Source organism: Lytechinus variegatus, chromosome 3 (assembly GCF_018143015.1).
Source record: "Lytechinus variegatus isolate NC3 chromosome 3, Lvar_3.0, whole genome shotgun sequence".
In the NCBI taxonomy this organism is placed as follows: Eukaryota; Metazoa; Echinodermata; class Echinoidea; order Temnopleuroida; family Toxopneustidae; genus Lytechinus; species Lytechinus variegatus.
Window position 1 is genome coordinate 58,889,008 of NC_054742.1, and position 16,182 is coordinate 58,905,189.

Genomic DNA, 16,182 nt, shown 5'->3' on the forward strand with positions numbered 1-16,182 from the left:
ATACCTTTCTTACAAGGAAAAATTATTCCATCCGTTGTGGATGCTGAACTTTCATATACAGATAGGGAGAAAGAGTTAAAGTTTTGAATGATATCAGGCCACAAAAAGAATGTATGAGTTGATGTCAATGCCAAGACCTCATAACACCTCCTTCAAGTGCCCCCTCCTCCTCTAAAGAGGAGAGTGGTAGAAGCCCTAGTGTGACAATGTGGTATGGTATAGGGAATGTGAGTTGATGGGCAAACATGACCATAAACCAAGAATAAAACATCAGGATGACATATTATGAACTTCAAAGAAAGCAGTTATTATGTAATTAAGCTTGTTTTTTTGGTTAATGGTATTTTACTCTTCTACATCATGCAAAAAATACTTTCAATGTTGAGATAAATGTTGTATTTTTGCACTTGTCGTGTCACTCACGTTTTGGATGTCGTGTCACTCACGGTATATAGGAGGGTACCATTTTCCATAGAGAAGGTTTGATTGATTTTGACTATATGTGTTAGATAGGTACACTATTTATGTCCATTTACTGGTACTCACAGTACTCCATGACAACTACTTGGGCACGAATCCAACCATATGTGTTAGTGGTCAGAAACCCATGTCCAAAATTTGTCGTGTCACTCACGCACCGTTTTTTAATCATATCTACTAAACGAATTGTTGAATTCAAATCAAACTCGTAGTGGCCCATGCCAGTCCTATATTGTATATAATATAGTAGTCATGATTGATTCATAACCTTTAAGTTTGAAGATATGAGCCCTTAAACCTCTCCGATTGTCGTGTCACTCACGTTTGAAAATGACCATATGTATTCGTACAATGATTTTGAACATTACACAGTAAGATATTCCATGTCTCAATATTAGCATCAAATTATACTACGTGTTATCCCAAAATCGGGTCGCAGACCGATCGTAAGGTGTGCGGTCACTGGTCATGGATTTGGAAACTTTAGATTAGGATGGTTTATCAAATAAGTAGTATCCAAAAGACTACCTTAGAAAACATGTAACACACATCACTTTGCTCTGGCAGTGGAATAACTGTATGTTACCATTGAAAAGTGTTCTACATGTGTACCATGCATTGGTCTATCCACCTGGGTGTCCTCTGTCTTTCTGGCAGAACAGGACATCAGAAGCTACACCTTCAGATTACCCACCGTCCATTTTCGCTTTCAATCAATTGATAGCACAGAGACAGGTGTACAGTACATCTCTATCAAAATTCAATCCATTCACTTCCTCTTCCATTTGTTATCTTCTGCAGGAAAGGGAAGGCAAGTTGTACCAAAGGAGGAGGAGCGGCCACCCACCCCACCCCCAAAACCCAAGGAGCTCCAGCAAAGGTCATCATCTACTTCAAGTGCAAGTGACATTAAAGGTATCGGTAGAACTCCGCAGAAATCACAGCATTGGTCATCCCTATAGAGCGTGTATAATCTTAACCGTAAAATGGCCCAGGGGGGGGGGATGGAGTCGAACCAAAGAATCAAAGCCCCCACATATTTCCTGCCACCATTCCACCGCTCCACTCACATAATTTTTACTTCCAAGTCTCGTACATCCTTTAAAATCTTTTTGTAAGAAAATCAACCCCCATACCCCCTGCCATAGATCAGTTAAAAATCTGATCCAAATATGGTTTTGACAAGCGTAGAAATAAAATCGAAACAAATTTGTAGGGGATGGCGAAAATCTGTTGTAGAATATCTGAGTTTTGGATTTTCAAGGCCTTGTGGTATATCCTTGGTTTATAATGGAATGTTATAGATTTAAATTTAATTTGTGATTTTTTTTCAGGTGTGAATGGGGGTTCCGTTGAGGAGTTCCCTGACATCAAACCCCCTCCTGCCTTCCCTCCTGCTTCGGCTATAGGTATGGTGAAAGGAGGTGAGACATCAAGTGTAGCTTCCATGCCAGGTAAGTCATTGATTCACACCAAAGCAGTTCTTGAACTAATCCAGTTTGGACCTAGTTAGTGAGAGGGAAGCTATTTTCCCAATGCCCAACATTGAGGGAGATTTTAAAAATCCACAAGATTCCCTCCCCCTCAACAGATGATCAATTTCAGTTTGCATGCTGCTGAAGTGGTGGTTTGTTGCTGGGGGGGGGTTATGACTTGTGATTCTCCCCCGGTGCAGGGCTGAAGGATTATACATCAGTCACATTTGCTCTAAGGTGAGTCAAAAACAGTTATTTTAGCATTTTTTGTACCAGCTACATATAGATGGTTTGAATATATATGTGACTGAAGTTTAAGTAGCTTTCCTCTCACAATGGTCAACCGAATTGTTCTTGAAACTAGAAAGAGCAAAATTAAAATGAATTAGAAAAAATAATTCAGGCCATCAGTTTCTTTTATGCTCCTTTTCTTAATGGAATAGTCAATTCGGCAAAAAACAAAAGCTATATTACATTTCCAAATACCATACATACCATTGGTCAGTTTGGATTCTGGTTTTGTTGTTGTGACTGTAGCATACAAATTGATTTATTCTGAATTTATGTTCTGATTAGTGAAAGAATTATCTTGCAGTTTTCAGCTCCTGGATGATATTTCATAAAATTGTTTAAAAAAAACTATGGAAGAAATATAAAGTTTTGGGTTTACAATTCTGCCATTGACTTTAACACAAGAAAAAAAATGGTAAAAATAATCTCAAATTTTCTCCTTTAAAATGTTTTATTCGTCAGAGCCTAAGAGTCTTTGTTGAATGTTAACAAAAGTTGGGGAAGTATCCGTTCGAAATGTAATCCTTTCTCAAGTTTGAGCTTAATACAGAACATATATATGTTGCATTAATGTAGGCGGACAGGGTTTCTCTTCTAATCTGTTAAGATAAAAGTATGATCAGAGTGCTGTATGCTCCATTGAATTAATGTCTTTTATGTCTGTAATGGGCTTTATGTTCTGGAATTGAAGTGGAAGTGATTTCTCTCTTTAGCTTTTGAAAGTTTCATTTCATATTCCGTGTCTCAACAGCCATTTTATTGCATATCACTCCATTAGCGACTGCCAAGTATCAAAAGTAATGGTCAAAAAGTATTTAACATCATTGCAAATAATTCCCTATAGGGGGCTTTTGTACCTGTTTGATCACAAAATACCTGTAAATTATGAGAATTTGATATTCAGACCTCAAAATACTTGATAATTCATTTTAGATTGTTCATACTGTACCAATCTGAACCAGATAAAATTCCTTAAGTTTATAATAATAATAATGATAGCTGGATTTATATAGCACTGCCTTTATTACCTTAGCTGTTGCTGGAACTACCACCACTGCCGACGATATGAGGCAGTAAATAATACTATTGCATTCATTTGATTTAATCCCATTTCTAGATAAATCATTGAGAATTTAGACACAAAATAAGTTCTGGATGAAAATATGATTTTTTAAAATTTTGTTTTGTAAACAAAAGTAAGTTTTGATATCAAGAATGAAACTCTGACAAAGTGGCTTACCATACATAAATCAGCATTTCATTTTTATATTTAATTTCATTTATGTCATTTCCAACAAAATACAAATCTGAAAAACACAATTTGATCAAAAGAAATCAGTTAAACTCAATAACAAAATATGTATCATCGTTACTTGAAATAACTAAAGAGCAGTATATTGATTACAATCAAGAAATGAAATATGACAATAAAATATAGATTTATTTTTTGTGAAAATGGAGGGATCCACTGAAAAGCAATAGCTTTATAATAGCAATAGTATTAAGTTGTGACAGCCCCTTATAAAGGTACAGTGATATGAATGATGATGGTTGGATCGCCATCAGGATATCATTTTAATCCTCCAGCAGAAGAGAATGTCAAGAGTAATTAAGGTCGTCTGAATATTAGCTTCAAATTGGGCAGGCTTGGCATAATATCATCATCGTATTCCCTCCAGTGTGGTATAGTCATGAAAACCACTTCTCGGTGATGTAGTAGGTCATTAATGCCTCGGAAAAGGGGTTTCTATCGGTCTGTGAAAGTGGGCTCATCCAGTTTATGTATTGCGTTAGTTGGTTTTCGAGTGCCTGATATTACAAACACAGTTTGAAGGAATTTGTCTTGTTTTCGCTTTTGGCAGTCTGTGCGTCCAGTGGCACTTATTTGTAGAGAATGAAATGACACAACCCAACACCTTAAAAGTGTGCAGTTCTTCCATCTTACTCCTGGCAGATGACTTTATACAGTAGTTAGAAAAACAAAAAACATTCTCAAAGTCCAAGTTCGCACCGACAGGTTGAATTGAATAAAAATAAAAAACATCAAACAAGCAAAAGGCTGGTAATTCCTTCAGAATCGGATTTAATTAAATAAGAAAGTTATGATGGGGTGAAATTATAGGTCTATTCATTTTTTTCAAAACTCCAACATATGCACTGGCAGTATGGTAGTACTATGCAAATGAGGTAGCCATTGATGTCATACACTTATTGTATATTTTTACATGAAATAAAAAATATTCAATTTTTTATTTTAATGTAAAATATGGTTTGTCTGCTTGTGAATACCATAATGTGTAATGCTAATTGCTCTAGGATGATTAAGAATTTTTTCATTTTAAAATCTACAAAAATTGAAATATCTAATCCGATAAAATACAAATGGTTTGTTTTGCTTGTATATGATGTGCATTGAACTGATTTATGATAATGCAAAATATCAACTTTTAATAACTTATTTTTCATTCAATTTTTAAGACATGGTCAGGGTTCGCTTGTGTAATATATCTGTATTCAAATCAACTGGTTGTGGGATACGGACTTGGCCTTTTGAAATAAAAATGTGCATTCATATTAAGTTTTTTTTTTCTTTGATTATGCATACAGTATAACAAAGAGATTCCTGCAATGATAACTTCTCATAGGGAATACCTATTCAGCATGAAAATCCAAACCAGATTGTGAAATAAGAGAACAAATCAATATGGCCTGCCTGTGGGCAGTCAGTCCGTGAAGATAATTACCCAATGCTTTCAAAATTATTGACTTACCAATTTGCAAGGGACTGTCCAAATAACTTCCTCTTCATAATTTCCCTCTCGTTGTGGTATAGATACACTTATAGATATTTATGTTTTCTTTTCATATTGTTCAGTCTGTCGTATTATTTGTCTTTGATGAGATGAAAGGAAATGGTTCATTATTCTAAAGAGCGTAACCTTTCGGAAAGTTGCTTCTATTTATTTTCCAGTGATCTCCCCCCCACAAAATTGTTCCCTGAAACATCTTTGAATATTGCTTTTCTTCAGTAAAAAAGTGTTAACGCATTCCCTAGACTCATCATGGCTTGTATTTGCAGCTTGCTGTTGTGGCACTGCTTCGTATACCTTCTTGCTACGACTATTCAATGCCACTGTTCGCTACCCCATCCTCCCTCTCTGCAAATCACATTACTTCCAGAAACGGCCTGGCCTTGACACTGAAACAGGTTTAGGAGCAAGTAGATACACTAAAGCGTTTAGTGGTTGAATGTCTGCGCTAAGTGTACACTAATTTGATATTCACAACTTGCACTCTTGCCATCACAGCTTGGCACTTGAAATTGAATTCATTAGTGGAGCAAGCTGTAGAGCTTGAGTTTAAGGAATCAACCTTCTTCTTGAAAAGAAATAAGAAAAATCTTTTGTATTAATAATGTTATGACAAATAGGGGAGGGACTGGGGCTCTTTTCAGAGCAGTCAAAAATTAAAATCTTTCCAGACCCACTTTTTGAGCTCATCAGCATAAATTTGCTCCACAATTTATCTGGCTCTGTTTAGTTTCTCAGGGCTCATTCAGGCAGTTCAGGGCAAGTTCACCCCGAGCGCCTGCATATTTTTCCTGTTTCAGAGCTTGATATTATGAATGAAGTTCAGTTTTACTCATACTTTCATAGTATTGCTGAATATATATATAAAGTATAAGTGCACCATGCTCACTTTTATATTCTAATCATGTGACATTCTGGGTCCCATTTCATAAAAAGTTGCTACATGATAGCAACTCTTTCTGGAATGTCAACTTTCAATGGAAGAGTTGTCATGGTAGTTGACATTTCAGCAAGGGTTGCTATCATATCGAACTTTCATGAAATTTGGTTCGAGTCATGTGATATGACAGAAAGTACGATGTACGAAGCTCCCAATCATGCTATTATGCATGCATATCTCTGCGTACATCGCTAAGATGTCTGATGATGAATTGATGATACAAACATGACTGCAATTTTCCAGGATAATTCCAGATGGTTTTTGAGCTTCATTAGTGATTTCTGTGACATAGTGCCTGCTACAGTCATCCCCGGGTGATATTATCATGGAGCTACTACAACCGAAGGTTATACGTGTATGAAGGAATTAGGCAGTATGCAGAGTGACTGAGTATGGGATGCATGGGGAGGATGTATAACATAGTTATGTGCTGGCAGTGCCGCAAAGGGTAATATTTCAAATTATTCATGAGAATAATTTGATCAACATTCTGCAGAAAAGCTGTCTTTTAAAAAAGAACTTACATTGTAAAATATTTCATTAATCACAATCTTTTGAAGAAAATTATATTTATGGTAATATAATTATGACAAATATTAAAGATAAATTCCAGTTTTGGTAACGATCTTAAAATGACTTTTTACAGAATCTAATATAATGACCACCCAAGTGTCTGTTTGTATGAATAAAAAATATGTGCCAAAGGATTCTGGAAGAAATTGTGTAATTGCTGAGAAATAAGCAAAATAAGCGTGGATTCGGTCACTTCCGTTGGGTCTTTATTCCAGCAATAATAATACACTGTCCCACGTGTGCCTATCTGTGTTGGTGATCTTCAGTGTGAACATTTTTCAGCGTAGATTTCAAGATTTCACAAAGTTCAGTTTATGTAACTGTACCAGATCTAGATCCTCGATGATACACTGACAATTAAGCCTTGTTTTACAGACTTTCTCATGAAATCAGTGTTTACTGCAACTACTGGAATTTGTCTTTAATTCATTAGATGAGAAGAAAGGAGGATCTTCTTCTGACACAGTGCAAGATTTTTTTTATAGAAAAGAAGGCAAGGGGGTGTAAAAGAAAAAATACTGAATTTAACTAGTTCATTTTTGTTCAGATGTTGTTGTTGATTGCAATAACCTGTGGATAAGTTAGTACATCAATACTCCTTTAGGCCAATATATATGTCACTATCAGGAGGCCTATATTTATTTGTATCTATTGCATGGTCAAGGAAATGGAGTGACTGCCTGAATTAGTTGCAGTTGTTTTTACTGGAGTGACCGATCAAAACTATTGATTGATTGGGAAGGCATTAGATGGTGATATGACCCAATATAGAGAGCAGTTGATCCTGTATACAGGCATGACAGGTGCTATAGGAAAGTCATCGTCAGAGGAGTAATGGCGCAGTCACATTTTTCAGATCGGTATGGCATGCTGAAAGCAGCTGTTCTTACATTTTTGTACCAGACACATAAAGGTGGTTTGAATAAAAATGAAGAAAAGGGCTGTTTTCAACTCGCCGTATGGCCGCGGTAGGGGAAATGTGACTGCAGCATGAAGTTTAGTGAGTTCGCCATATTTAGGCTAACGCAGAACAAAACTCAACCAAAACGTCTTTGTGAATTGATTAGCTAGTATTAATAGTTAGTATTGATAGTGCATATGAATTTTCAGGGGGGGGGGGGTTCGTAACATTTTTATCTTTATCTTTTTATCTAGTCCTATCCATATTTTCATAGAAATTCTTATACATGTAGTGAACAGAGACAAAACAGGTCTATTGCTTCTGCTATCATGTAACAAGACTTCATCAGAACCCCCCCCCATGTCTTGCATCATTTGTTGTCTTTATTCTGTTACACTAATTGATTTTTCTCAACAAATCAAATGCAAGTACATGTAGTACAATTAAATTAACTCATCATCACGGTACACTTTTGTATAATGTAGGCATACATTTTTATATGTATTGTACCGTATATAATGTGTTGCGAGAGATGATAATAATAATAATAATAATGTAGTTCTTATATAGCGCATTTCAGACCTGAAAGGACTCTCAATGCACTTTACAAAAATAAGAATTATACAATATAAGGAATTACTTAGAATAATAATTGGCAACATCAACATTAATCAGTTACATACATGTATGGCATAAGTATTTGGAAAGGCCTAGTTGAATGCTTCATTAAAAAGAAATGTTTTAAGTTGTGATTTGAAAAGTCCAGGATTATTTTGTGATCGGAGAGTACTGGGGAGGGAATTCCAAAGGGTTGGGGCACTGTAGGAGAAGGACCTTTCGCCATGCGTCTTAGTTCTTAGTCTGGGTACTTGAAGGAGTAGTTGAGTTGATGATCTAAGTGTCCTAGAGGGGGTGTATGGAGAAACAAGTTCAGAAATATATTGAGGGGCAAAACCATGGACAGCATTAAATGTTATTAGAAGGACTTTGAAGCGAATTCGTGATTTGATAGGTAGCCAGTGAAGTTCTTTGAGGATTGGGGTGATGTGGTTGTGTTTCTTGGATCTGGAGACAAGTCTTGCGGCTGAATTTTGGATTCTTTGGAGCTTTGCTATATCTTTGTCCGGCGTTCCGTACAAAAGACTGTTACAGTTATCAAGAAGGGAAGATACAAAAGCATGAATGAGGATCTCAGTCACATTCTTACTAAGGTATGACCGAATCATTCCAATACGTCTCAGAGCAAACGAGGCCTTGCGACAAACAATATTTACGTGTTGGCGCATGTTCACATTCTTATCAAAAATGACACCCAGATCACATACTGAAGGAGATGGCAGAACCTGGCCAATCATTGATGTCAAAGGAGGGAGAGCCTCCTGCACTCGTCTGAAAGGAGATGAAACATGAAGCAACTCCATTTTGCTGTCATTAAGTGTAAGATGATTGCTCACCATCCAGTTCCGTACTTCCTGGAGGCAGATTTCCAGTCTCCCTACAACATTCTCCCTTTCCGAAGACTTTAAGGAGACGATAAGTTGTGTGTCGTCAGCGTAAATCATTGTAGAGAAACCATGTGCCTGAATGATGTCCTGAACTGGCGTAGTGTAGCAGATAAAGAGAATCGGACCGATTACCGATCCTTGAGGCACGCCCCACCGCAGTGGTGTTGAAACTGAGGTGTTGTCTTGAATGCGCACTTTCTGCTCTCTTCCAGACAGGTAAGATGTGAACCACTGCAATGCCATACCAGTCACTCCAAATCTGTATTTCAGTCTAGAAAGCAGAATCTCATGGTCGACTGTATCGAAAGCAGCCGTAAGATCAAGAAGGATGAGCAGAGCCTCATTCCCATTGTCTAGAAATTGAAGAAGGTCATTATGTACACGTAGTAAGGCAGTTTCCACTCTGTAGTGTTGACGATACGCCGATTGCCTAGATGGGAGAAGAGAGTTACTAGCCAGATATGATGTAAGCTGCTGACTGACCACACGTTCAATCACTTTCCCAAGTAGCGGGATGTTTGATATCGGACGAAAGTTCTTCAAGTCCTCAGGATCTAGATTCTGCTTTTTCAGTATTGGTGTAACAACTGCAGATTTGGGTGAAGTTGGAAAATAAGACATAAGACTCTGATTTGCCATATCTGTGATGGCAGGAAGAATATTAAGACATCCGCTAAAGACACATGCAGGAACAGGGTCAAGTGCACAAGTTTTCACCTTCTTAGATTTAATAATCTTGCGAACATCTTTCTCTAAAACTTGATGGAATTCTTCAAGTTGACATGCAGACCTTTCCAAGGTAGCTTCAGTAGAGGATGGTACAGGTGACAGATTAACGTTGGTAGTTGATGCTCGTAGTTTGGATATCTTGTCGTTGAAGTAGTCTGAAAATCGTTGACAAAGTTCATCCTTCGAGCTGTGGGATGGCAACAGTTGATCAGATCGCTCTACTGTTAATTCGTGTACGAATTTGAAAAGCTCCTTGCTGTTGCTACCAGCTATTTTCTCTCGATGGTAGGCACATTTGGCTTTCTTGAGTACACATTGATAATCAGTCAATGAAGCTTTCATCATATGTTTGTCTGTGACAGTTCCGGATTTTCGCCACTTCCTTTCTGCAGAACGCAACTTTCGTCGTCGGGCTTTCAGAGATTCATCATACCATGGGCATGTGGGCGTAGCTGAATAGTCCTGGAAGATATTGGAGCATGCTTGTCAAGGGCGGCTTTTAGAGTAGAGTTATAAGTGTCAACCTTTTGGGCTAAGTCAAGATCGTCAAGGTCTCCAATGTTTGAGAAGTTACCTTCAATATCACGGCTGAATTGTTCATAGTCGATGCTACGAAGCATACGATGGCGAACTTGCTGCCTTGATGCAGGTGGACGAGCAAGTGCTGCTGTGAACATGATTGCCGCATGATCAGATGGCATTGCAGGTAGTACTCTAATGTTGTCAATGATACCTTCACTTTCTCTGACGATCAGGAGATCCAGTGTATGACCACGTTTATGAGTAGGCTCTGAAATCATCTGCTTGAGACCACCAGATTCAAGAAGGTCATTTAGAGATCTCGCATCAGCATCCATGTTGTTGTCAGTGTGGATATTGAAATCTCCACAGATGATTAACTTAGTACATAAGAGGTTGACAGAGATGTTGGGAGAGATGATGTTGGGAGAGATCATTGGTTGCTTTGTGAAATGCTTTCACACGACAAGGAATGGGAGAAAATCTCTATCGATTTCTGTAGATTTCCTGACAATTTTGGTCCCTCTAGGGTGGACAGAATGACCCTCTTCGATATGCCACTGTACAAAATTATAATTTCCAAAGGGGGAAGGGACTTGTCCCCCCGTTCCCCTTGTTTGTGCATCTCTTATATACAACATATTTGAATTAAAAAAAATGGCAACCGTTATGAGCTTTATTTCCTTTCGATCAACTACATGTCTAGCATTCTGAGTGATATTGTATGCCTCATCCTTGAGTCATCAATTGATATTTTTCTTCGTTTGATATCGCAGAGCATAGTTCTAAGCAAATGGTATTGTAATTGACTGATTGCTATACATCACAATCAATATCCGTTTAATCTAACAACGGTTTGCTCCCATGTTCCTGTATGGTAGCTTATTGGTATTCTTGTTAACTGGACGTTTATTTCTTGGAATTTCTTGGTATTTACTTTATGGGTACAAATGGAGTTCTCTTCAGTTTGGAAGCCTGTAAAAAAAGTTTTGGGAAATCTGGTATTTCCAAGTTTGGCTGTTTTGTGAGATAAAAGGTAGGATTGTATGATGACAAGGATGGGTCGAACAGGAAAAAATGAAGCACAGAACTTGGTACATCTTGAAATGAGTTAAAATGGCTTATAATTTTATATATTTGCATATTAATCTGGGGTCCAAGTTTGTCCTTGATTTAGTGTAAAGCTAAATAGTCCTTTCATGTTGTAGGAAACAATGATTTTATTAGGATTTTTTAAAAATTAAGGTTAATTGTCACTGTACATGGTAGATCTAGATGTAAACCTGAAATCATGAAACCTGTAATAGCTGAAAAATAATTGCGCTGAAGGTCACCAACATCGATAGGCACATGTAAGACAGGGAATCATTAATGCTTGGAAAAAGACTAGACACATGGTTGGAATCACACACTTTGATCGGAGGCGTCCGGACGTGTTGCGAATTTAGCGCTCGATATTTTACTTTATCTTTGGAATTTTGCCTATCTTTGGATTTTTAATGCCTATAATGGATTTATATTATCTGGAATAGGGACCATTCTAGCTATATTTGCTATACCTCGGACACGAAACTGGTAAGCAAACATTTTGGGCTTTCTTTTACACACGACTAATACAGCACTTGTTTGATTTTCAAATTTCCCGCCAAATTGGCACATGCCAATAATGGCGGCAAAGTATCCACATCCTCTATTTAGGGGAGAATCTGAATCGGGTACCCCCTACACAGATCCTGAAGGGGAATTTCAAACAGTAGAAACGTCTAGACGAAAGAAAAAACGTAAAACTAGAGAAGGAAGTGTTAGTGTAGAAAACGTATCTATAAGGAGTGGCTCGTCGGGTGAATCTGACAATGAGTTCCAATTCCGCACCCCATCTGCAGAAACAAGAAACCAAAACCTGAAAGTTTTCATTGTACCAATAGATCGTGATAAATCATTAAAAAATGTTAGCCTATCAGTTGTCATTAGAGCTATCGAAAATTGCTCAAGCCTTTCTCCCGAATACATAAAGTCTACTAGAAATGGAATTTTCCTGAAATGCCAAAATATCAAACAGTATAGACGAATCCAGGAAATTCAATCTATTGGAAATATACCAGTAAAAATAAACAATCGTCCAAACCTGCAAAAGGGAGTAATTTCAGTAGTACCAACCGAAATGACAGACCAGGAAATAATAGCAGAATTAAAAAGTCAAAGAGTTGTGAACGCCAAAAGAATATTGAGAAAAAATCCCAGAAAGCAAGAGGTTGATATGGAAACACAAGGTGGACCTACTACTTCCCCGACACGTAGTGTTATTTTATTCTTTGACACACAGTCTCTCCCAAAAGAAATAACCATGTGTTTTCAAAGAATGGAGGTGAGGATGTTTATCCCCCCTGTCAGTAGATGCTTCAACTGCCAAAAATTTGGACACACGGCAAATACATGCCGTGAAAAACAAAGGTGTGTAAGATGTGGGGAAGCACATAATTTTGATGACTGTACAAAAAAAGAACTAAACAATTGTATCAATTGCGGTGGTCAACATTCGGCGGCATATAAAGGATGCGCAAAAGCCAAAATAGCGAATGAAATCCAGAAAATAAAGGTTGTGAACAAAATGTCCTATGCACAGGCAACCAAAGCTTTCTCAGAAATTCAACAAACGGAGGCTCAGATCCCAACAATACCGACTTCGGTGCAATTCAATAAAATCAAAGTAAACAATAACAAACCAATTACTGTCCAGGCACAAATACACAGGAATCCCGATCCCGTTGAACCCAATCACCTTAAGCTACCACAAATACCAACACCCACACATAATCAGATCCCCACACAGTCGTTCTCTAATGTTAGAAAGTTCAAGACCCCACGCCCAGCACCAAAAGAAGAAAATTTTCTAACAACAGCTAGCAATGAACAACTTGTTACTTTCTTTGCCAAATTACTCATGAACTTTGCAAAAGACCAATCAGAGGCGGAAATTATCTCTTTTATCAGAACAGCCGCGGAACAATTTCCAGCACAAGCAAGCTAATAAGTGTTATTATGCCCGCGCTCCTCATTTTACAATGGAACGCGCAGGGAATGCAAGGGCACGGTGATGAACTTGTTAAATATATAAATTGTAAAAGAGATGAAATTATCCATTTAATATGTTTACAAGAAACATGGTATCAAGGTTCTCAATCAATACATATTCCTAATTATACTTGTTTTTCTAAAAGCAGAAATTCCCGAAGAGGAGGGGGATGTGCATTCTATATCCATAACTCATTGGATTACGAATACATATCTCTAAATGTAGATTGCGAAATGCAATCAATTAATATACACACGGGCAAGTCCTTTATTACAGTTATTAATTACTATAATCCATGTGAAAAACTAGAAGAAGACGACTTAAATTTACTCCTTCAAAATGTCAAGGACACCTCTAAATTATTGATAGTAGGAGATTTTAACTCCCATAACACTCTATGGGGGAGTGAGAAAACTGATAGCAACGGTCATTTAATTGAAAACTTTATTGCTCAAAATAACCTCGTCATACTTAATAATGGTTCCGGGACTCGATTAGATCCACATACAGGTAAAATATCTTGCCTTGATTTATCCATCACCTCACCCTCTTTAGCTATTAATTGTGAATGGCAGGTCCTATCTGACAAATGTGGCAGCGACCACTTTCCCGTCAGAATTGATTTGCATCTTAAGAAAGCCCCAACCATGAATGATCCAGATCACTATCCAACCAAAAAATGGTCTTTTAAACATATGAACTGGTCAAATTTTCGAAAGAAATGCGAGGAACACTTTAAAAACACATACCCTGATACGAGTGCATTGAACGCTTCAGAAACCTATGACCTTTTCATAAAACTGATCACAAGCGTTCTGGAGGAAACTGCCCCACCTTATAAAAAACACAAACAAAACCCAACTCCCTGGTGGACAAAAGATTGCACCACCAAAATAAGGGAACGAAATAAAGCAAAAAACAAACTGAGGAAAAATCCATCCCAACCAAATTTGGAACACTATAGAAAAAAGAAAGCAGAAGCGCAAAGACTGGTTAGACAAGCAAAACGGCAATACTGGCGGGAACTGTGCTCTAAATTTAACCGGTTTACGCCCCTAACGATGATATGGCGCTCTGTAAAGAGACTAAATGGTTCACAAACTAAACCAACCAATAAAATGCCAGTTCTTCACGCAGACGGTAAGATAATTACCGCAGACGAAGAAAAGGCAAGCGCATTCGCACAAAGTTTCATATCTGCGGGAAAAAACAAACCCCATAACAAAGAAGAAGAGGAGATTAATAAAGAATTTAATGATCTCCCATTTGAGGAAATGGACGGTAAACTTGCCATTAATGAACCTTTTGACATGACAGAACTAAATTATATCCTGAAAACGAAAAAAGAACCAACGCCCGGGGAAGATAACATTGGATATCAGGTTTATAAGAATCTTCCAACGAACGCAAAAGAAGCCATGCTTATGTTAATCAACAAAATATGGGAATCTGGTGAAATTCCACCCTCGTGTAAGCATTCCATAATGATTCCAATTTTGAAACCAAATAAAGACCCCACATTAACAAATTCATACCGCCCCATTTCCTTAACTTCTTGCCTTATGAAAATAATGGAAAGTTTGGTAAAAAAGAGACTCCAGTTTTATTTGGAAAAACAAAATACTATCCCCAATCCAGAATGGATTTAGAAGGGGGCGTTGTACTTTAGATAACATTATACATCTTGAAAATAGCATACAAAAGAATCTGGAAGTCGGTACAAAGACGATAGCTGTATTTGTAGACCTAGAGAAAGCGTTCGATTCATTGTGGACCAAAGGACTTTTAGTCAAATTAGGTAAAATTGGACTGAAAGGCAACATTCTTCTCTACATCTATAATCTTCTATCGCGTCGTACTTTCCAGGTCCGAATAGGAAAGCAACTTTCTCCATGTATGGAAATTAATAATGGTCTCCCCCAAGGGAGTACACTCAGCCCAGAGTTGTTCAATATAATGCTACACGACATTCCTATTTCACCTAACGTATACAATCTGTTATATGCAGATGATTGCGTTATCTGGAGACACGGAAGTGACTTGAAAGAATCTAGCGAATATATTCAAGAATATCTAAATAAATTGAACAATTGGTTTTCATCATGGGGATTGAATATATCTCATGACAAAACTCGTCCAATGCTATTCTCACGTTCAAATAGAGAAGAACATTTCATGATCACTTTGAATGAATGTATTCTAATTCCACAAAAGGAGCACAGATATTTAGGAGTATTATTTGATAAGAGATTGACATGGAAGCCACATATTGATAGCATTGTGCAGAGATGTAAACAAAAAATAAATGTACTTAAATGCATTGCTTACAGCCCTTTTTGTAACAGCGCTCAGGAAACCCTGCAGGTATATAGAGCCATCATACGGTCACTGATGGATTACGCCTGCGAAGCATACAACTCTGCAACAACAAATGTAAAAAATATTTTGAACTCGATCCAATATCAGTCCCTGCTAATCTGTGCTGGAGCAAGAAAAGGAACTTCTCTTAGAACATTACAGGTAGAGCTTGGGGAGATGCCTTTAGACTTACGTCGGGAAATGCTAAGTGTCAAATTGAAAAAACGTATTGAAAGTATCCCAAACCACCCTTTGATGGAGGACTTGAAAGACTGTTGGCAATTTAATATACAAGTGAATCAAAATACTCGGGAACCCTTTGGTCAAAGAGTGCTAGTATTACCACCGATTTTATCATACAAGATTGAGGACATGTTTATAACAACACCCATTCCAAAGTGGCATTATGAGACAACATCAGTATCAAATGAACTTAGTGACCTTATTTCCAAGGCAGACAACCCCTTGCTCCAAAAACAGAGAAGTATAGAACTTATTAATCAGAAGTGGCCAAACCACCTACATATA

General features: G+C 37.5%; 1 protein-coding gene across 1 annotated transcript in view; it reads left to right on the top strand.

Annotated features, from left to right (window-relative positions):
* Window positions 1-16,182, top strand: part of LOC121411497 (protein TANC1-like) — a 95,084-nt gene that overhangs the window by 34,115 nt on the left and 44,787 nt on the right. The window contains 2 exon segments of the mRNA XM_041604261.1: window positions 1,282-1,395; window positions 1,815-1,934. Coding sequence (XP_041460195.1) covers window positions 1,282-1,395; window positions 1,815-1,934 — 234 coding nt within the window.